The following is a 21,733-nucleotide window of genomic DNA, read 5'->3' as shown; positions in this document are numbered from 1 at the left end:
TGAAAAGGAAGGGTTTAGAGGGATATGAGGCAAGTGCTGGTAAATGGGACTAGGTCAGATTGGGATGTCTGAACAAAGCGGACCAAGTTGAACCAAAGAGTCTGTTTCTGTGCTATATGACTCTAACTGCATTAAAAGCAAATTTTCCAATGAACTAAATGTCTATATCATAAAGGTTAGCCTGGTCATATTGGATATTAATATTCCAATCTCAGATGTTCCATTTTTCCGATATCCTTGTAGGATTTAAACAAGTATATAGGAAGGATTTTTATTAAATTGGAGAGGGCTCGGAAAAGATTGAGCAGGATGTTGCCAAGACTGGAGAGTTTGAGTTATAAGGATTTAGATTAGATTCCCTACCGAATGTAAATAGGCCCTTCAGCCCAACAAGTCCACACTGACCCTCTGAAGAGTAACCCACCCAGATCCATTCCCCTACCATATATTTTCCCCTGGCTCTATGGGTAATTTAGCATGGCCAATCCATCTGGATTGTGGAGGAAGCCCACACAGAGTTGGGGAGAATGTGCAAACTCCACACAGACAGTCAGCTGAGGCAGGAATTGAACCCGGGTCCCTGGCACTGTGAGGCAGCAGTGCTAGCCACTGTGCCACCCCATAGTCTGGAGCTCCTTTCACTGAAATGTAGAGGGTTGACGGGGTACCTTAGAGGTCTCTAAAATCATGAGAAGCATAGATAAGGTGAATGGCAAAGGTCCTTTCTCTCGCGTGGGGAACTTCAAATCTAGGGTCATATTTTTAAGTGAGAGGAGAAAGATTTAAAAGGGACCTAAGGGGCACCTTTTTCACAGAGGGTGGTTCATGTGTGGAATGAACTGCCAGAGGAAATGATAAATGTGGATATAATTACAACATTTAAAAGTAATTTAGATAGGTGTATGAATAAGAAAGGTTTCAAGGAACATGGACCAAATGCAGGCAAATAAATTAAGTTAGTTTGGGAAACTTGGTCAGCATGGACTGCAGGATCTATTTCCATGCTGTATGATGGTACGAGTCTGTAAGTAAGCAATTACTTGCCGGTAGTCCACAAATGGGTTAGTACATTTTACAAGGATAATTAGGTCCCAACAATGCTTCAAAATCTGACTCATCTAACTTACAGAAATTATAATCACAGTATCTTTCTTTGGAATTACAGAGAATGTTAACTGTAACAGGTAATCATCTTAAATAATTAACTCATCTCTAGTTTAGCATAGGGTATTAATTATTTTTTTCTTTCTTTACAGAACAATCAAGGTGGAGGTATACGACTGGGACAGAGATGGGAGGTAAGAGTTATGCATTTTAATGACACGTGAAATAGGAATAATCCACTGGAACATAGTTACATTAGATCTGATCGGCCAAAAGGCCAGGTCCTGTTACGTTCTGCATCTTTATCAGCTCTTGTGAGTTCTGGAAAGATCAGATACCGTCTGGTCTGCAGTAATTTATGTGTCAGGCTGGTGGGTATCTTTGCGATAATCATGAATTTTGCTGTGTGCAGCTTCTTTATGGTTGATTCACTGAAGCTTGCTGATTAACTGTTGCACGGTTCAGCGTAATTCATATAGTACCAAATGTGTCACTGTCTGTACTGACTACTTGTGTTAACGGGAGCTTCAGTTAAATTTCAATGTATAATATCTATTGGCACAGTGGCTTTTTCTTGCTCTCCATATTTCACTCACGTTTTAAAAAAATTCACATTATTTTATCAGTAATCCTAAATGTCAGAAGGATCATGTGATAAAGTAACTGGTAATGCAGCACTAAATAATGTTTAATGAGAACTGGATAGGAATCTGAGTAGGCACAGGATTGAAGGTTATCGTGGTTAACTGTGATAATTATGTATAATAGAGAACAAAATTAATCTTCTGCTCTGAAATCACATCTGGAATTGAACTCTGCATCACTCTCTCTCTGTTCGTCCCACCAATATCAGCCATCAAGGCCTACTCTCTGGAATTATCTTCCTAAACTCCTCTCCCTTTCAATTTCCCTTTACTTCGTTATGAGTCAATCTCGAGCTCTGGCTTTCAACCAAGCTTTTGGTCACTTCCTAACACACCTCCTTTGTCTTGACATGCATTTCTTCATTGAAACACATTGGCATATTTTTATACCTTGACGACACCATTTTACTGCTAGATGATGTTCTGAAATATTATTAGAATTTTGAGGAAATTTTCTTTTTGATTTTATTCTTTCACTGCTACCCTGATCACCCATGCCATTAAGATAATTAATTTCAGGTCTGGCCTGAGATTTAATGTTTGCCTCTACATTTAGGTTATGGCTTGGAATATTGCATGAATTGTTCAGTTTTGTTTTGTCCCTTTCTCTGGTCTTTCTGGTGATTATTTATTTTCTTCTTAAAAAGAATCCTTAACTCAGCATTACATGAAGTTGAGTAACCTGTTCTAAGGAAGGGTCACTCGACCCGAAATGCTAAATTTGATTCTCTCCACAGGGGCGGCACGGTGGCTCAGTGGTTAGCACTGTTACCTCACAGCACCAGGGACCCAGGTTGATTCCTGCCTCAGGCGACTGTCTGTGTGGAGTTTTCACATTCTCCCTGTGTCTGCGTAGGTTTCCTCCCACAATCCAAAGATGTGCAGGTCAGGTGAATTGACCAAGCTAAATTGCCCACGGTGTTCAGCGCATTAGTCAGAGAGAGGTGGGTCTGGCTGGGTTGCTCTTCGGATGGACGGTGTGGGCTTGTTGGACTGAAGGGCCTGTTTCCATACTATAGGTAATCTAATCTAATCAAATCAGATACTACCAAACCTGCTGAGCTATTTCAGTAATTTCTGGTTTTGGTTCTGAATAATCTGTTGACACTTTCTCTGTCACTCCATTCATAGCTAAATCTGTATTGTGTCTAAATTCACTTGATTCATGAAATTAAAGTTCTGTTAGCATTTTTCTAAAGTTAATTCTGATGCATTTACATGCTGGGAGGAAATTTACTCCAACCGCCCACTGTTAAAAAACACAGCAAAGTCCATGTTTCAGATTTTACTTTAACATAAAGTAAACTTTTGCTGAGAAGTCTTGCTTTCAGAAATACATTTACATCGCTTCACTTTTAAAAAAGCGGATTGCATCTCCATTGTTCTAACATTGTACTCACAAAGGAAACAATAAGAGTTTTTTTCCCATCAATTTAAGAAATGCTCAACATGAAATATTTTGCAGTGACATCAATATGAATAAAGTTGTTTAATTTTTAATGTGTCTCTGGCTATAGTTTCACAACATGGTGTGAACCAAGAATTTATGTAATTGCTCTAACTGTAATAGGAGACTTGCACCATCTCCTAATCCCCCTACTGCACAGGACACAAGATCAATTTAGTTGTTTTACTCAATTCTTGACATTAGCTGAAAATGTGTTGTTGGAAAAGCACAGCAGGTCAGGCGGCATCCAAAGAGCAGGACAATCGACGTTTTGGGCATGAGCCCTTCTTCAGGAATGGGAGGAAGAGAGCTTCTTCAAGGAAGGCATCCTTGCAAGAGGTTTCACAGTAGGTTAAAATCTTCGAGGAGAAAGTGAGGACTGCAGATACTGGAGATCAGAGCTGAAAATGTGTTGCTGGAAAAGCGCAGCAGGTCAGGCAGCATCCAAAGAGCAGGAGAATCGACGTTTGGGGCATGAGCCCTTCTTCTTGATATGGTCAGTCGTATGCTTGCTCTAAATTAGACTTAAAATAAAAAGATCCATCAACAAAATGTCTTTACTAAGTGCAACATTTTTGATTTATTATAAAACAAAACCAATTAATTGAAAATGCAAAAAGTGAGCAGTTGTTTTTAGGGTGGATGCAATTTGCTCAAGAAATACAATATCAAGAGGTTTTCCTAATGGTATTGAACAGGCAATCAGGCTTCACATTGAATTCTCAACAAGAGTGCATCAGAAAGTCAGAGAAATGAACTTTGTAGCAATTTCCCTTCGCAGGCTTTTCTCCAACTGAAAGCCAAATAATCTCCAACTTAAACTAGCTTTTCCCTTCTCCCAATCATGAAATCAGTCATGTGTTTTCCCAGAAGTGAGTTCCTGTTGTTTCCAAGAAATGTTCTGTTTAAATAAAAGAAATCCAATATCTAAAGTGACATTTTAGTGACCCCCTTAAAAAAGGAATCCAGTTGTCTCCATGGAACTTGAAATAAATCTGTTTTTTCATAATCCTTCAAAACTCAGGTCTTCAACAAAATGTTAAATATGAAGCCTTCATAACAATTTCGGCCTTGGAGAAAACAAAATACTGTTCTCAAATGTGTTAATTAAGGCACGCACAAAGTCTGTTTCCCTTGTTATATATAACCTATATACTGAAACCTTAGACTTTCACGGAATTCACTGTGATTCAAACAGTTGCATTATTCATAAAACATTGCTTTAAACAATGTAATTGCCAATGTGAACAATCTTGGAGTGATAAAACTGAATAGTAAACTACATTGGACCAGTCTGATATTCTCTTTTTTTCTTGAATTTTACCATAAAAGTTAAAGGTTACAATCAGCACGAGCCAATGTTTCCCTGGATACATACACTTCAAAATGCAGTAGCAATTATAGGGTTTCCTCTTCCCCTGTAGAATATTTCCTGTGATGTCAAATCAGCTTTTTGAGAAAATATCCAACTGGCTTCGCTATTCTTGATTCGTCTTCTTGTAATAGGATTACTCCTACAACAAGATTACTAGCACTCATTGCTATCTTGAAGGGTATGGTGAAATTAGGGTCAGTCAACACTGGTTTGTTGATCAAATTGCTTTCGACCTCTCAAACTCATGCTGAGTACTCCTCTGACCATATTACATTGGCTCTCTTTTGTGACAAATTTGTTAATGGAGCAAACATATTACTAAAGTTTGGTACAAACCTGTGATAGAAACCACATGACCCAAATACCTCATAATTCCTCATTTAGTTTTAGAGACAGGGAAGTTCACCACAGCTTTTACTTTTATTGTTGTTGGCAGTAATTGGCCTTGCCCTGCTATATGCCTTAGGAAAGTGACCACACTTTTCCAAATTCATTTTTGGTTAGGCTTATTACTAAATTGGTTAATTTCAATTTTGTTTGATACAGTTTCTAATTGTTTCAAGTGGCCTTTCTAAGTGCACTGTATCCCAATACGTTGTCAAGATAAACCACACAGGGAAGTGGTTAGTCTCTGCATTAGTCTCTGAAAAGTGGCAAGGACAGTTTCTACCCCTGATGGCATCACTCAGTAGTAGCAAAGACTGTATGGTACGGCAAAGGCTGATATTGTCTTAGTTCGGAATGTTAGAGGAACCTGTCAGTAACATTGCAACAATTTCATTATGGTATGAAATATCACACAGCCAACTCTGTCTATTCAGTTTATGAATGAGGAATTGGATAGAAATCTCTCTTTGTTAATGCATTGACCTTTGTGGCATTTGTGCAGAATCCAGTTGAACCATAAACTCTGGAGAACTCCAGCTGTTTTGATTGAGTTCAATTTGGCAGTCTCCCAATATGGATTTCTGTTTTTACATGGGCCAGTTTCTGTGGACCTGAGGCTGCTGTTTTGTGGAAGAGGCTCCTCCCACATTCACATAACGTGTTGCAAAAGTTAGACCCCTGGTTGGTCCCGAAAGGCTTCTTTCAATTTTACAGGTAGCCTTGTGACATCTCCTCATTATTTTGCATCTAAATATGAAAGCACGGTGCCTAGCCTCCAGAATAGTTCACTGTTAGCCAGCTGGTTGGGAGAGGGCTTGTTTAGTTCTTCTGCCTCATTGCCATTATCTTTTTCAACCTCCACTGACCTTACTATTTGACATCCCATAGTTTGTTTATCCTCCTCCTAACAATGGTATTGCTTTTGTATATTGACATGACTCAGCCAATTCTTTTTCCCAGCAATCTAGGATGTCAATCAAATAATAACCGATCTTTTTGATGATCCTATATGGACCACTGAGTTATGCTTTCACCTGATAAAGGCAATGATCCCAATACTTCCTCCCCTGGTTGAAATATTTGTCTTTGGCATGTTTCCTGCCCGTTTCTTCATTTTGCTTGTGAAACTTCAAGCTGAGCCATTGGCTCCTGTGAACTGCTTTCTGATCATGGATATGGAAGGATTTTATTCTTGTCTGAGATGTGGATGTTGCAGTCAAGGCTGGCATTTGTTACTTGTTCCTAGTTCCCCCTGATTTGATCTTCAGGTCATTTCAAATTCAACCACATTGCTATGGGTCCCATATAGGACAGACCAGGTGAGGATAGTGGGATTTGCTTCCCTAAAGGACATTAGTGAACCAGATGGGTATTTACAGCAATCAACAGTGGCAAAACAATGGCATGATCACTATTAGGCTAGCTTTAATTCCAGATTTTATTGAATTCAAATTTTACCAAATTCAAATTTTACCATCTCCCATGGTGAGATATGAACTCATGTTCTTAGACCATTATCATGGGTTCACAATTACCCATCCAGTTAAATTAACAGCAAGTCACTTCGTCCCATAATATGTAGAGTTAATTCCTTTGTTCTAAAATGTTTTCCTTGATTTGATCATAAGATAAAACCAGAGTAGGCCATTTGGCTCATCGAATCTGCTCTGTCATTCAATAAGATCATGATCTGATAACCCTCAACCCCTCTTTCCTTCCTTATTCCCAACGCTCTTGATTCTTTCACTGATTAAAAATCTGTCATTCTCAACTTTGAATATGTTAAAGAACCAGCCCTCTGTGGTAAAGAATTCTGCAGATCTATGATCCTCTGAGAGAGAACAAAAATCCTCCACATCTCTGTTTTAAAAGGACAACCCCTTATTCTGAGATTATACCCTTTGGTCCTAGACTCTCCCACAAGGGGTGGTGAAAATGAGGACTGCAGATGCTGGAGATTAGAGTCAAGAGTGTGGTTCTGGAAAAGCACAGCAGGTCAGGCAGTAGCAGACGAGCAGGAGAATCGATGTTTAAGGCAAATACTTCTCCTGATGAAGGGTTTTTGCCCAAAACGTTAATTCTCCTGCTCCTCGGATGCTGCCTGACCTGTTGTCCTCTCCCACAAGGGGGACCAACCTTTCTGCATCTACTCTGTCAAGTCTGTTAAGAATTGTAGATGTTTCAATAAAATGTCTTCTCATTTTTAAAAAAAATCCTATGAGTACAAGCCTAATTTATTCAGCTTCTTCTGATAAAACATGTCCTCTATACCAAGAATCATTCTCATGAGACTGTTATGGACTGCCTCCAATATGGTCCTTTGTTAAGGGGACCAAAACTATTCCAGGTGTGGTCTGACCAGTGCCGTGTATGGTTTTAGCAAAACCTCTTATTTTACACCCTACTCCCTTAGAAATGAAGGTGACTGCTGGACATGCACATGGATAGCAGTGAGTTGATGGGTCCGTAGGTTGAGTTACTATATTTTACATTAGGATTAAATCCTTGGCACAACATTGTTCTATGATCTGATTTCCCTTTATCTATCCTATTAGTTGCAGTTTAGTTTCAGATGATCTCTTAACTCATTCATAAATTAGAAGAGTTGAAACTGCTGGACTGATTTGATGAATTTCAGGTGGCCAGGATCTCTAAGCTTTCTTCACAGCTGAAATACACTTATCCAAGCAACATCCCAGTGAACCCTCTGTGCACCCTTCGTAGTTCAATCACATCTTTCCTAAAGTGTAATAATAGAACTGCACCCAGTACTTCAGCTGTAGCTGAATTAATAATCTAAATAGCTCCATGTCAATCTCCCTGATCATGTATGCTGTACCTCAACTAATATAGGAAAGTATTCCATATGCCTTCTTTGCCACCCTATCCACCTGTCCTGTGGCATTTAGGATCTATGGGCATGCACACTAAGGTCAGTTTTATCCTCTGTTAAACCCATCATTCACTGTGTAACACCTTGCCTTGTCAATCCTCTCAAAATGCATTACCTTATACTTTGCAGAATTAAAATCCTGTTGATCTGGCCAGTCCATCTATAACATCCTGCCATCTCAGGCTTTCCTCGCCACTATTCACCACCCCAATAATTTTGTGTTATCTGCGAACTTACTGATATTCACTCCTTTTTATGTCTGGATCATTAGATTGCACTACAAACAACAAGAGATCCAACACAGGATCTTATGGAATGATACTGGACACAGGCTTCCGGTCACAATAAAAAGCCTTCAGCCATTACCTTCTCCCTGCTGCTTCTAAGCCAATTTGGAATCCAGTTTGCCAAATTGCACTGAATCTCATTGACTTTTACTTTCTTGACCAGTTTCCCATGCAATATGTTGCCAAAACCTTGCTAAAATCCATGTAGACTGCATCAACTGCACTATCCTCATGTATATTACTCATCACCGCCTCCAAAAACTCAATCAAACTTGTCAGACATGATTACCCTTGATAAAAACATACTGACTATTCTTGATGAATCCTAGCCTCTCCATCTCCATCTCCCAGAAATCTTTTTCCAAATGTTTATCCATGACTGATGTTAGACTCACAGGGGCCTATACTTCCCTGATTTATTCTTAATACTTCTTTGAATAATGCTATTACATTAGCTGTCCTCTAATCCTCGCAGATCTCTTGTGTGGACGGAGACAATTAGAAAAATTAATGCAGGGCCCCTTCAATCACCTCCCTTACCTCACACAGTAGCCTGGGATAAGTCTCAACTGCCCTAGGAATTTATCAAACTCTAAACCTGCTCGATTGGCCAGAATCAACTCCCTCTCCTTGCAAATCTATTCAAATATACCACAGTTGCTCTCCCTGATTTCTATACCCAATCTTCATTCTCTATTATGAATACAGATACAAAGTGCTAAATTAAAATCTCAGCCATGTCTTCTAGCTCCACACACATATTGCCACTTTGGTCCCACTTGGATCCCTGGTTATCCTTTTGCCCCTAAGTTATCTATAAAACAACTTTGGATTTTCCTGCATTTTAGCCATCAGTGTTTTCTCATGCCCTCTCTTTGATCTCCTAAGTTTTTCAAATATCCAGTTGCACCTTCTATACATCTCTAGGATATTTGTTGTTTTGGGGTGGCACGGTGGCACAGTGGTTAGCACTGCTGCCACACAGCACTAGAGACCTTGGTTCAACTCCCACCTCAGGCGACTCTCTGTGTGGAGTTTGCACATTCTCCTCGTGTCTGCGTGGGTTTCCTCCGGGTGCTCCAGTTTTCTCCCACATCCAAAGATGTGCAGGTCAGGTGAATTGGCCATGCTAAATTGCCCGTAGTGTTAGGTGAAGGGGTAAGTGTAGGGGAATGAGTCTGGGTGGGTTAGGCTTCGGCGGGTTGGAGTAGACTTGTTGGACCGAAGGGCCTGTTTCCACACTGTAAGTAATCTAATCTAATCTCTACAATATCTCTTTATTCAGTCTTAAATGTTCCTTGATATTCAGATTTCTCTAGATTGCTGGTTCCAACACCTTTAATTGAAGATGTTGACCCAGCACTCTTACTGTTTTCTTTTTGAATGAAACCCACTGCTCTGCTATAGCATTTCCGAGAAGTAGCGGCTTCCAGTCCACTTTGACTAGGTTCTGTTTTATCAAATTAAAATCAGCCTTGTCCCAGTTCAGAACATTAATTTAATGTCTTTCTTTGCTCTTTTCCATAAGTCTTAATGGATTATGGTCATTACCATGAAACTCTCGCATGGATACTTATACCACTTGCCTGGCTTTGTTCTTGGAAATTAGATTCAGCATCACACCCTCTCTTGCAGGACCTTCTATGTGCTGATTTAAAAATCGTTCCAACATACATTTTAAGAATCTGTGCCTTCTACGTCTTTCACATTTTGTCTATTCCAGTTAATACTGAAGAGTTGAAATCTCCTACTATTATTTCATTTTAACACTTCTCTGAGATTCTAACTGTATGAATCAAAGTGTTGTTGGCAACTGCTCTTCTTAAGACCACAGAAAACTAGAGAGCCGTGAACACAGCCCAGTTCCATCGCACAAACCAGCCTCCCATTTATCAACTCTATCTATTTTTCCCATTGCTTCAGCAAAGCAGCCAACATAAGCAAAGATCCCTCTCACCCTGGTTATACTCTCTTCCGAGCTTTACTGTCGGGCAGAAGTTATGAAAATTTGAATATACAAATGAATAGATTCAAGAACTTTATCTTCCCCACTGTTATCAGACTTTCATACAAACCTGTTAAATGTTAATTCTGATCTGCCTCTGCACCTTCTTTGCAGCTGTAACATGCTATTCTGCATGCTGTTCTGCCACTCTGCTGCACTTTGTATGGTACAATCTGCCTATATAACATGCAAAATAATACTTTTCACTGTATCTCAATATATGTGACAACAACAATCAATCAATTTTCATACAAACTGTCATTCTATTTCTTTTGTCTGTTGGCAGCTTTATAGAATGCTCCTAGGAATGCAATTGTTCCATTTTGTTCTTAGATTTTTTCATTTGGACTCAATACAGGAGCCCCTCACCATCCCACCTGAGGTTTCTATACACTGGAATCTGTGGGTCATATGCTGATGCCTTTAATTATGTTACACTCAGGTTGCTCGTAGTTTCTTGAAAATAGCTTAGTTGTAAAATTGAAAGCTTAAAGTGACGGAATCTCCATCAGTAATCCGATCAAATGAAGAACTGAGTTAACTTCTTCACCATTTCAGCTATTCAGCGTCAATTGTTCTCAAGAGAACAGCCTCTGGGAATTTTAGAAGGCATTGCAAAAAAATTAAACAGTTCCCTCCAGAGCCTTGATTTGGACTGAAGTCTTTAGCCATTGGATGTTTCCTCAGACTCTGAAATGTCCTTCTTTAACTGTTCTAGCTCTTGAAGCTGGTATTTCAATAAATTAGTATTTTTCACTGTCCTGCCTAACTTTTGTTTTCACTTTCTCTTTACCTTTCCAATTCTAGTTCCAGCCTTTTAAATTCTTTTTCTCTTTCGTCTTTCTGAAATACTCAGTCCCTACAGTGTGGAAACAGGACATTCGGTCCATCAAGTCCACTTCAAGCCTCTGAGGAGCATCCCATCCAGACTCACCCCTGTAACCCTGCATTTCCCATAGGTAATCCACCTAGCCTGCACATCCTTGGACAATGTGGGCAATTTACCATGGCCAGTTCACCTAACCTGCACATCTTTGGACTGTAGGAGGAAACTGGAGCGCCCAGAGGAAGCCCACGCTGACATGGAGAGAATGTGCAAATTCACATAGTCACATGTGAATGGAATTGACCCGGATTCCTGACACTGTGAAGCAGCAGTGCTAACCACTGAGCCACCATACCACCCCTTTCTTTTACTTTTCTCTGTTTTTCTTTTCCCTAATCTAGCTTCAATTTGTCCACCAATTCTATTAGCTTTCTTTTTTCCTTCTTTAAATCATTAAGGGATAAATCTTCCATCTCCCCAAAACTCTTAGTAACTGTGTTGGTTTAATGATGCAGCAGAAGAAACTAAGCATATCATATCTTATCATATTTCAGTTCTTATTACCACACTTTTAGCAGTACAGCCAGCATTGGTGCCTTGTTGCAAGCCCCTAACTTTATGCTATGATCAGGTGAAAAAAAGCTTTAGTCTCATTATTGCATGAATTCCAACACAAATGCAATTATTTTACTGAGATCTTAGCATGACCATTAGCAGAATAATATCCATCAACTGGATTTCTTTAATAAAAACAAACTCAACAAAGATGAAAAACTGGTCAACTCATAATTTGTTACCTAAAATTATAAGTGTTTACTCTTCTGCATAATCTAAAATGTGTACTCACATAAACCCACGTACACATACGTATACACATACACACTCTCTCTCTCCAGAAAGAAAATGGATTTGTTATGGCAAAGATATCCTTTGAGATGAAACACTTTAGGACTACAACAGAGGGAAAGTAATTGAGGCACAGAATGTTACAATGGTTGGCGATCGAGTGTTCTGGCACACATAAAGGCACTCAGCAGGCATATTTGTGCCTGGGGTTTTTGCAAAGGCACCTTGCTCAGAAATACAGTATTGAGAGATGTTCCAGATGCTCTTCAGAAGAACAGCTGAGAGATGAGCAAGGCAGGCCTTTCCTCAATTAAAAAACCAAACAATCTCTAAGCAAAAATCTTCCACTCCCAGTCATAGATTTAGTGATCTGTTTCCCCAGATGGGAATTCAATCAATTATCTGAAACCATGTGATTTCCAAGAACTGCCTTATTTAAAAAAAAATCCAACACTCAAAAGTGACCTGTCAGTGACCCCTTTAAAATCAATCCAGGTATCTCTAAAGGACATGAAATAAACCAATTTTCCCACAATCCTTCAAAACTCAAGTCCTCAAAAATATTAAGCAGGAAGTCTTCAAAATGTAATGAAAATGACCAGAATCTCTAAAAGCATTGAGATATCTGAATATTCAAGTAGTTATTTTTGACTAAAAATAGGCATGGCAGGATATTATTGACCCTGTCTATTGATTCTTATCTCCCAATTAACATGATTGCATTAAATTCTTGTCCAAGTTATTTTTAAATTTCAATGTAACTATCGGATTCAGTTTGGAAGTGAGGACTTAGGAATGTGGAAGTTTATTTTTAAGATTGGCTATATGTTAAACATGGCTCACCTTGTCAAAGAAAAAAATATTTTTAGAAGAAGTAATTTATGCATGATGTGGGATATGGTAAATTAATGTTACTTCTGCAATTCTCAATTATAATTTCTGATACAAGGTGAATGAACTCACATCAGTGTGTAATTGTTTCAGCCAGGAGATGAGTCAACAAGAATGGGAACTATGTGGAGGAAATGCATAATTGTTTTTTTTGTATTAGCTAAAAATGTATGCAAGAAAAAAATGGGACTGTAAGACAATGGTAGAAATACAGGCACTAGATAAGATGATGTGAAGACAGGCCTTTATAAACAATAGGTATAAACATCTGTTTCCCACTTTTACAGAAACACAGGAACAAACCCCAATTAAAAGGGCTTAGTGATAAGATGCTGTGAAGGGCAGCACAGATGGAGGGAGTAAATAATGGTAAAGCAAGGATGTGCCCACAGCAGGATGACGTCAAATGGCCTTGAGAACAGGAATGAGCATTTTTTTGTCACAGACAAGGCCGGATAAGACAAGAAATAAACAGGAGTAATGGGTACCGGTCTTAGGGAAGTGGAGGATGTAAATGGGGGGGGGGGGGAACAATGAAATAAGACAAAAATATGTAGGAACCAAATTATATAAATATCGAGTATTTGTTGAATTCAGTGTGTTTTGTCCCTGCCTTGTGGACATCACACCCACTTGCAAGTGTGAAATAAAGGGCACTACTGATTCAGATCTTGTCTCGGACTGAAATTATTGCAGTGAGTGAGCTTTGTTTCTCACACATGATAATTATCAATGTATCTAAATAATCCGTTGCAACCAGAATCATGAATCGTTGAATTTAATTGGAACTATAGATATAGATATTATAGATTTTAAATATAAAACATGTTGCCTAGCTAAAAAGCACGTTCTCCCCGTATCTGCGTGGGTTTCCTCCGGGTGCTCCGGTTTCCTCCCACAGTCCAAAGATGTGCAGGTTAGGTAAATTGGCCATGCTAAATTGCCCGTAGTGGTGGGAATGGGTCTGGGTGGGTTGCTCTTCAGAGGGACGGCGTGGACTTATTGAGCTGAAGGGCCTGTTTCCACACTGTAGGGGACCAGCATTCTGGCAGGCAGGTTTTGCTCCTGCAACACAGCTGCGTTTAAACTAAATAGCGGGGGAGAGGGAACAAATTGGAATTTTAAGAAGGAAATTGAAGGGAAAGTTAAAACAAAGGAAGTCAAGAAAGACAACGGTATCAATGAAGCAGAAAGCTCAAAAAACGGATCATGCTTTAAGGTTGAGTGAAATAGGGGTTGATAGGAAGGCTGAGGGCAATAACAAATTAAAAATACTATATATGAATGCATGAACTATTAGAAATAAGATGGCTGAGCTTGAGGCTCTTTTGGAAATTGGTAGCTACAGTATTGTGGGGATAACTGAGACGTGGCTTCAAGTGGACAGGGCTTGGGAAATGAATATTCAAGGCTACACATGCTATCAGAAGGACAGACTGACGGGCAGAGGGGGTGGGGTGGCCCCGTTGGTAAAGGATGATATTCGGTCCCTTGCGCGGGGGGACCTAGATTCAGGGGATGTTGAGTCAGTATGGATAGAGCTGAGAAATTCTAAGGGTAGAAAGACCCTCTTGGGAGTTATCTACGGGCCCCCAAACAGTAGTATGGATGGAGGGTGTAGTTGAATAAGGAGCTGAAATTGGCCTATTGCAAAGATGTTACTACAGTTGCTATGGGGGATTTCAACATGCAGGTAGACGGGGAGAATCAGGATGGTGTTGGACTTCAAGAAAGAGACTTTGTGGAGTGCCTCCGAGATGGATTCTTAGAACAACTGGTGCTGGAGCCTACCAGGGAGAAGGCAATTCTGGATCTGGTATTGTGCAACGAACCAGAATTGATCGGGGACTTCGAAGTGAATGAGACATTAGGAGGTAGTGACCATAATACAATAAGCTTCAATCTGCAATTTGAAAGGGAGAGGGTATAATCGGCAGTGACAATATTTCAATTGAATAAAGGGAACTATGGAGCAATGAGAGAGGAGCTGGCCAAAGTTCAATGGTGCAATACCTTAGCAGGGATGACAGTGAAGTATCAATGGCAGATATTTCTGTGTATAATGCAGAAGATGCAGGATCAGTTCATTCCTAAAAGGAAGAAAGATCCCAGGAGGAGGCATGGGTGGCCGTGGCTGATGAGGGAAGTTAAGAAACATATAAAGTCAAAAGAGAAAAAGTATAACATAGCAAAGATGAGTGGGAAAATGGAGGACTGGGAAGCTTTTAAAGAACAACAGAGGATAACTAAGAAGGAAATATGCAGAGAAAAGATGAAGTACGAAGGTAAACTGGTCAAAAATATAATGGAGGATAGTAAATGCTTTTTTAAGTACGTGAAAGGGAAAAAAATGGTTAAGACTAAAATTCGGCCCTTGAAGACAGAAACAGGGGAATATATTGCGGGGAACAAAGATACGGCAGAAGAGTTGAATTGGTACTTCGGATCTGTGTTCACTGGGGAAGACACAAGCAATCTCCCTGAGGTAACAGTGGCTGAAGGACCTGATCCTAAGGGAATTTATGTTTGCCAGGAATTGGTGTTGGAGAGACTGTTAGGTCTGAAGGTTGATAAGTCCCCGGGGCCTGATGGTCTACATCCCAGGGTACTGAAGGAGGTGGCTCTAGAAATTGTGGATGCGTTGATGATTATTTTCCAGAGTTTGATAGATTCAGGATCAGTTCCTGCGGATTGGAGGGTGGCTAATGTTGTACCACTTTTTAAGAAAGGTGGGAGAGAGAAAGCAGGAAATTATAGACCAGTTAGTCTGACCTCAGTGGTGGGAAAGATGCTGGAGTCAATTATAAAGAATGAAATTACAACACATCTAGATAGCAGTAACAGGATAGGTCAGAGTCAGCATGGATTTATGAAGGGGAAATCATGCTTGAGTAATCTACTGGAATTTTTTGAGGATGTAACTCTGAAGATGGACAAGGGAGATCCAGTGGATGTCATGTACCTGGACTTTCAGAAAGCCTTTGATAAAGTCCCACGTAGGAGGTTAGTGAGCCAAATTAGGGCGCATGGTATTGGGGGCAAAATACTGACTTGGATTGAAAATTGGTTGGCTAACAGGAAACAAAGAGTAGTGATAAATGGCTCCCTTTCAGAATGGCAGGCGGTGACCAGTGGGGTACCGCAGGGATCAGTGCTGGGACCGCAGCTTTTTACAATATATATTCGTGCTATAGAAGATGGTATTAATAGTAACATTAGCAAATTTGCTGATGATACAAAGCTGAGTGGCAGGGTGAAATTTGAGGAGGATGTGAGGAGATTACAGGGTGACCTGGACAGGTTAGGTGAGTGGTCAGATGCAGTTTAAGGTGGATAAATGTATGGTTTTCCATTTTGGTGGCAAGAACAGGAAGACAGATTACTACCTAAATGGAGTCAAGTTAGGTAAAGGGGCAATACAAAGAAATCTGGGTGTTCTTGTACACCAGTCAATGAAGGCAAGCATGCAGGTACAGCAGGTAGTGAAGAAGGCTAATAGCATGCTGGCCTTCATAACAAGAGGGATTGAGTATAGAAACAAAGAGGTTTTTCTGTAGCTGTACAGGGCCCTGGTGAGACCGTACCTGGAATATTATGCGTAGTTCTGGTCTCCAAATTTGAGGAAAGACATTCTGGCTATTGTGGGAGTGCAGCGTAGGTTCGTGAGGTCAATTCCTGGAATGGCGGGACTATCTTATGTTGAAAGATTGGAGCGACTGGGTTTGTATACCCTTAAGTTTAGAAGACTGTGAGGGGATCTGATTGAGACGTATAAGATTATTAAAGGATTGGACACTCTGGAGGCAGGAAACATGTTTCCGCTGATGAGTGAGTCCCAAACCAGACACAGCTTGAAAATAAGGGGTAGGCCATTTAGGACAGAGATGAGGAGAAACTTCTTCACTCAGAGAGTGGTGGGTGTGTGGAATGCTCTGCCCCAAAAGGCAATGGAGGCCCAGTCTCTGGATTCATTTAAGAAAGAGTTGGATAGAGCTCTCAAGGATAGTGGAATCAAGGGTTATGGAGATAAGGCAGGAACAGGATACTGATTAAGGATGATCAGCCATGATCATAATGAATGGTGGTGCAGGCTCGAAGGGCAGAATGGCCTACTCCTGCACCTATTGTCTATTGAATCTAATCAAACTGTAACAAGTAGCAAGTCCATGTAGGGAAGGATGACTTCACTTTCTCTTCTTTCTCTTTTCTTGGTGTCTTCTATGTTGATGACTCCTCGACCTGTTCAAGAATACTAGTCTGAAATTAGTCAGTATCCTCTCAGTGAAGGCTCCTCTCCATTGTCTTTCACAATGGCTTCCTTCAAAAATGTATCATTGCATCCACTCTTTTCAGGCATAGTCCTATCAAACTGACAAATTCAATTGTTCCATAAAAGTTATTTTTGATTTAAAGTACCTGATTTTAAGTCATGATAAGTCACGTCTGAGCCACAAAGTAAAAGCATTTTCTTCAGTTACTTTTCACCTTCCATTGTCTATTTTAAAGCATTTGTACCTACAGTATATTCAGGTCTCCCATTCTGTTTGTCTTGATCAATTTCATAAACTCTCTCAAATGCCATCTTCAGTCATCAAAGCTACTCGCAAAGGTCTCATTGTCAACATTTGCCTGTTATCAGTTGTTAACCTTCTGAGGCATTCATAAGGCCCACTAATGAGCTGTTCACAATGGCTATCCAGTGTGACTGGTCTAATTCCTGACCAGACTATTGAATCAAATGATGGTACACGAAAGGAACGTCTATTCCACCACCACAGACAAATTAACTTCCACAATCCAGCAATCATCTTAATGAAACCAGTTTACTGGATATCCTCAAGCAGTTTAGAGTGTATAATTTGTTAAAGATATCTATGTATTGGAGAGTGTTTATCTTACTGCTTACACATACAGCTAATGAGTAGAATCCACCAGCTTAATGGAATTAGAATGATCATAATTATCATAATATTAATAATCCAGTACATGCTCCAGTCTCAGGAAATGAGAAATTGAATGCATACCAAAAACACAAGCTGTAATCTTCAGTTGACCAATTTGCCCTTGATTCCTTAAATTTTCTGACCCTAACGACTGGAGTCATTACCTGATAATATTAATCTCGCTTGTTGCTAGAGAAACAAGCAGTCCTCAGAAAGGAAAACTTATAGTTTTACCCTATACTTGTACTATTTCAAACTAGTCATTTAATAAATGCTCATTCTAAATGTATTCTAATTGCTAACAGCCATTAATCAGGCTTGCATGATTGGCCCACTCAAACCAGATTGAAAAGCTGATTGCTACAGTGGAACATTCAAAATATATAGTATATGAACTGTGCACATTGGTAAATATGTTTCAAGTGGGGGTTGGCTGATTCTTTTAATAAACCATGGTTTCTCAGTATCATTTTACACTAGCCTCCCGCTTTATTCGCTGTACGATTAATTGAGGTTCACAAAATCAAAGAAATGTTATGGTACAGAGGAGGCCATATGACCCATTATTTCTGCTCCTGACCTCCAAATGACCATGATAACTCAATGCCTTTTTTCCAATATCCTTACAGATTGTTTCTATTTAGTTAATCATCTAATGCCCTTTTGAATGTGTCAATTGAACCTGCCTCCACCAGTTGCACGAGTTATATCCTTTATTTTCTTCCCTGAAATGAGCTGGTGAAGAGTTGATATGAGTGCTCAACACATTAATATGAAATTCAGTTATTTCACTTTTGAACATTAGTTTTAACTCATTATTGTTTAATATCAGGTTACGTGTGAAAGCTGCTAACCTCTGACTAGCCACAGCTCTGGCTGGGCAGGACCTCTGGCCCTTGGATAATGATTCTGGACAGAGACTGCCTGTCACCTCAGCAGTGCCTCATTGGCATTAGGCTTGTTAGGTCTTCCATGAAAGACCCAGTACAGGTCTCTCATTGGCTCTTCAGCTTGCCCATAAGAATCTGGTCACTTCAACAAGATTCTGCTTCATAATTTCTGTTTTTCTCTCAACAAATCCTGCCAGAACAGTAGTATTTCCCGCATTTTTCACATTTTCAACATACATAGTCTTTCACTTCACACCATTCCAGAGTCTAGTGCAGGACCTTTTCTGTTCCTGCTTCTCTAGTCCCTTTATTGCAGTACTTCTCTGCCTGCCTTACCTTCTCTGGTTGTTTTGCCATTTTAGACAAAAAGCTAATTTCTTCGCTAAACTGGAGTCAAAGTTGTTTACTGAACTCTCATCCAGTTGAGGAATGGGGTCCATCAGTCGAAGTGGTCATTTGAAGTTCTGGGCTGAAAATGTGTTGCTGGAAAAGCGCAGCAGGTCAGGCAGCATCCAAGGAGCAGGAAATTCAACGTTTCAGGCATAAGCCCTTCATCAGACTTATGCCCGAAACGTCGAAGTATTTAAATAAAACACTATTTATACACTTTTTTAAAACTTAGGTCATCTGGAAATACTAAATATGAAGTGATGTTGCAACATTCTACAGAGGGTAAAACTAGATCGCAGATAAATAACAATAACGAAAACAAAAAAAAAAGATTATTGCTGAAAATAGTGGTATATTGCTGAACCCTTTTTCTTTGCAAAAATAAATTGATCCAAAGAGATTAATGACAAACATAATGATCATATTTGTCATGTGACATACGCTTTAATTAATCAGCATATTCCCTGAGATTTTTAATGATTTGTTAGACAAAAGTGTCAGAAAAAAATACATTTCTATCAGCGTATGCATCTATGTATGTCAATCACATAAGTGATATGTTTGAACCTAGAGTCAGGTTATACTGAACAGTCACCGTATGTTGATCAAGTCAAATTTAAAAAGACAACATTCACCTTGCGTTAAATATTCTGCACTTTGCTCATTAGGCAGGGGCACTTGTCCACTGAGGACTACACGCCTGTCACTGGTTCTGACTGACCTTCCCCATTCACTCCACAAATCCCATAATATCAGGAACCCACTCTTAGCTAATAAATCTCTTACCATACAGCTTGATTTTTCATGACCTTAGATTGTCTGCCAGCAGCAATCACAGCCTCAATTGAGGTTCACAAAATCAAAGAAATGTTATGGTACAGAGGAGGCCGCATGGTCCCTATTTCTACTCCAGAACTTCAAATGGAGAAAGTGAGGTCTGCAGATGCTGGAGATCAGAGCTGAAAATGTGTTGCTGGTTAAAGCACAGCAGGTCAGGCAGCATCCAAGGAACAGGAAATTCGACGTTTCGGGCATAAGCCCTTCATCAGGAATCCAGGAAATTCGACGTTTCGGGCATAAGCCCTTCATCAGGAATGCTGGATGCTGCCTGACCTGCTGCGCTTTAACCAGCAACACATTTTCAGCTTTTATTTAAATACACAGAGCAATAACTTCAAAAGAAGTTGTTGAAAAGTTCACAGTGAAATATTGGAGATTTCTTCAACAAAGCTTCCTGAAAATCACATGACTAGTGATAACAGCTCGTTTTGTTGTCAATCCTGCTGGAGTTGTTTAGATAGGCACTAGTTGCAAACATTTCTTATTTTGTCTCATCTTTAGTTGGGGGACAAGAAGCGTCCAAGGAAGGACTGCCCAATTGATCTCTCCATTTCTGCAATGAAAATTATCTTGTTAAATTCAGGGTGAAATCTAAATGTGTTTCTGAAAGAGTGAAGGAACTTCTCAAAATTGTATTTCTTGGTTAAAAATCACACAACACCAGATTATAGTCCAACAGGTTGGACTATAACCTGTTGGACTATAACCTGGTGTTGTGTGATTTTTTTTTAACTTTGTACACCTCCGTCCAACACCGGCATCTCCAAATCATGACTTGTATTTCTTGGATTGCATTTCTTAAGAAGGCTATGTCTGCAAGTCCTATTAGGGGCTTCACCACTCGTGCCAGAACACTGGAGGAATGTATTTTGGAAAACTCCACTTTTGTCGTCAAGAGTAACTAATTGGCCAAAGCGTTTTTATTCAGAAATTCATTTTCTACACAGAAGTACATCTTTTCCTACTTTTCTAGGAAGTGAGTGTGTGGGTGGGGGATGGGTGGAGTTTATTTATTCATGAATGGAGTTTATTTATTGGGTGGGATAGATGTTTATGCCTATATATTGCCAACTGTGTATATTAATCAAATATTGGACCTAAATTTAATACATTTTGTTTTCATAAACAATAAATGCATTTGAGAACAATCCTTGTTGATTTTTTTTAGAAACTGATATAGATAGGTCCCTGGCCATCTCAGTACCTGGAAGAGCGATTTTTATGTTGTTTTATGACCTGTGGAGAACTCCTCCAGCCTTGGTCATAGCAGTAATTAGTCTGTAAACTATCAACCAAAACAACAATCACTCAAATTCAAATATTCAAATATTATTCCTTGAAATTTATTACAGGAAAATAAATCAGAGGTGTGTAGAAAACTGTATTTCAAGTAGTTCTGTAACACGGTAGATAGAAGAATATTTACACTTTACGTACAACGGTACTATTCATCTCTCATTGAAAACAAACAAGATTCTTGATTTAGCCAAGTGACTCTGGTAAATTGAAGAATGCCTTCATTTCTGGTATTATTGGTTGATGAATGGACTAGGTGTCCCAGAGGGAATGATCCCTGCAAATGGCAGACAGGGGAAGTGATGGGAAGATGTGTTTAGTAGTAGTGTTCTGCTGGAGTTGTCTGAAGTGGCGGAGAATGTCCCTTTGTATCAGAGGGTGGTGGGATGAAAAATGCAGACAAGGGGGGCCCGATCACGCTGTTGTGAGTGATGGGAAGGGTCAAAGTCGGATGCAGTTGAGGGCCCTGTCAATCCCAGTGGGTGGAAAACCACGGGTGATACTTTTCTTCAGAACTTCCGGTCTGTGCGATGGTATGACCCCAACCTTCCCATAGCCGGTCATTTTAAAACAGCTTCCTGCTCGCATGCCCACAAGTCTGTCCTCAGCATGTTGCAGTGTTCCAGCACAAACTGGAGGACCAATATTTCATGTTCGGACTTGGCACTT

At 39.8% G+C, this 21,733-nt stretch overlaps 1 protein-coding gene across 1 annotated transcript in view; it reads left to right on the top strand.

Annotated features, from left to right (window-relative positions):
• The window catches only part of LOC132828184 (copine-8-like), a 593,006-nt gene that overhangs the window by 367,781 nt on the left and 203,492 nt on the right, over nt 1-21,733 (top strand). Inside the window, exon 10 of the mRNA XM_060845121.1 lies at nt 1,257-1,298. Within this exon, the coding sequence (XP_060701104.1) occupies nt 1,257-1,298 (42 nt within the window). The remainder of the gene's footprint in view (nt 1-1,256; nt 1,299-21,733) is intronic.

The sequence above is a fragment of the Hemiscyllium ocellatum genome, chromosome 26, assembly GCF_020745735.1.
Source record: "Hemiscyllium ocellatum isolate sHemOce1 chromosome 26, sHemOce1.pat.X.cur, whole genome shotgun sequence".
NCBI classification, from domain to species: Eukaryota; Metazoa; Chordata; class Chondrichthyes; order Orectolobiformes; family Hemiscylliidae; genus Hemiscyllium; species Hemiscyllium ocellatum.
Note: the sequence above shows the minus strand (reverse complement) of the source record. Positions and strands in the feature narration are given on the sequence as shown.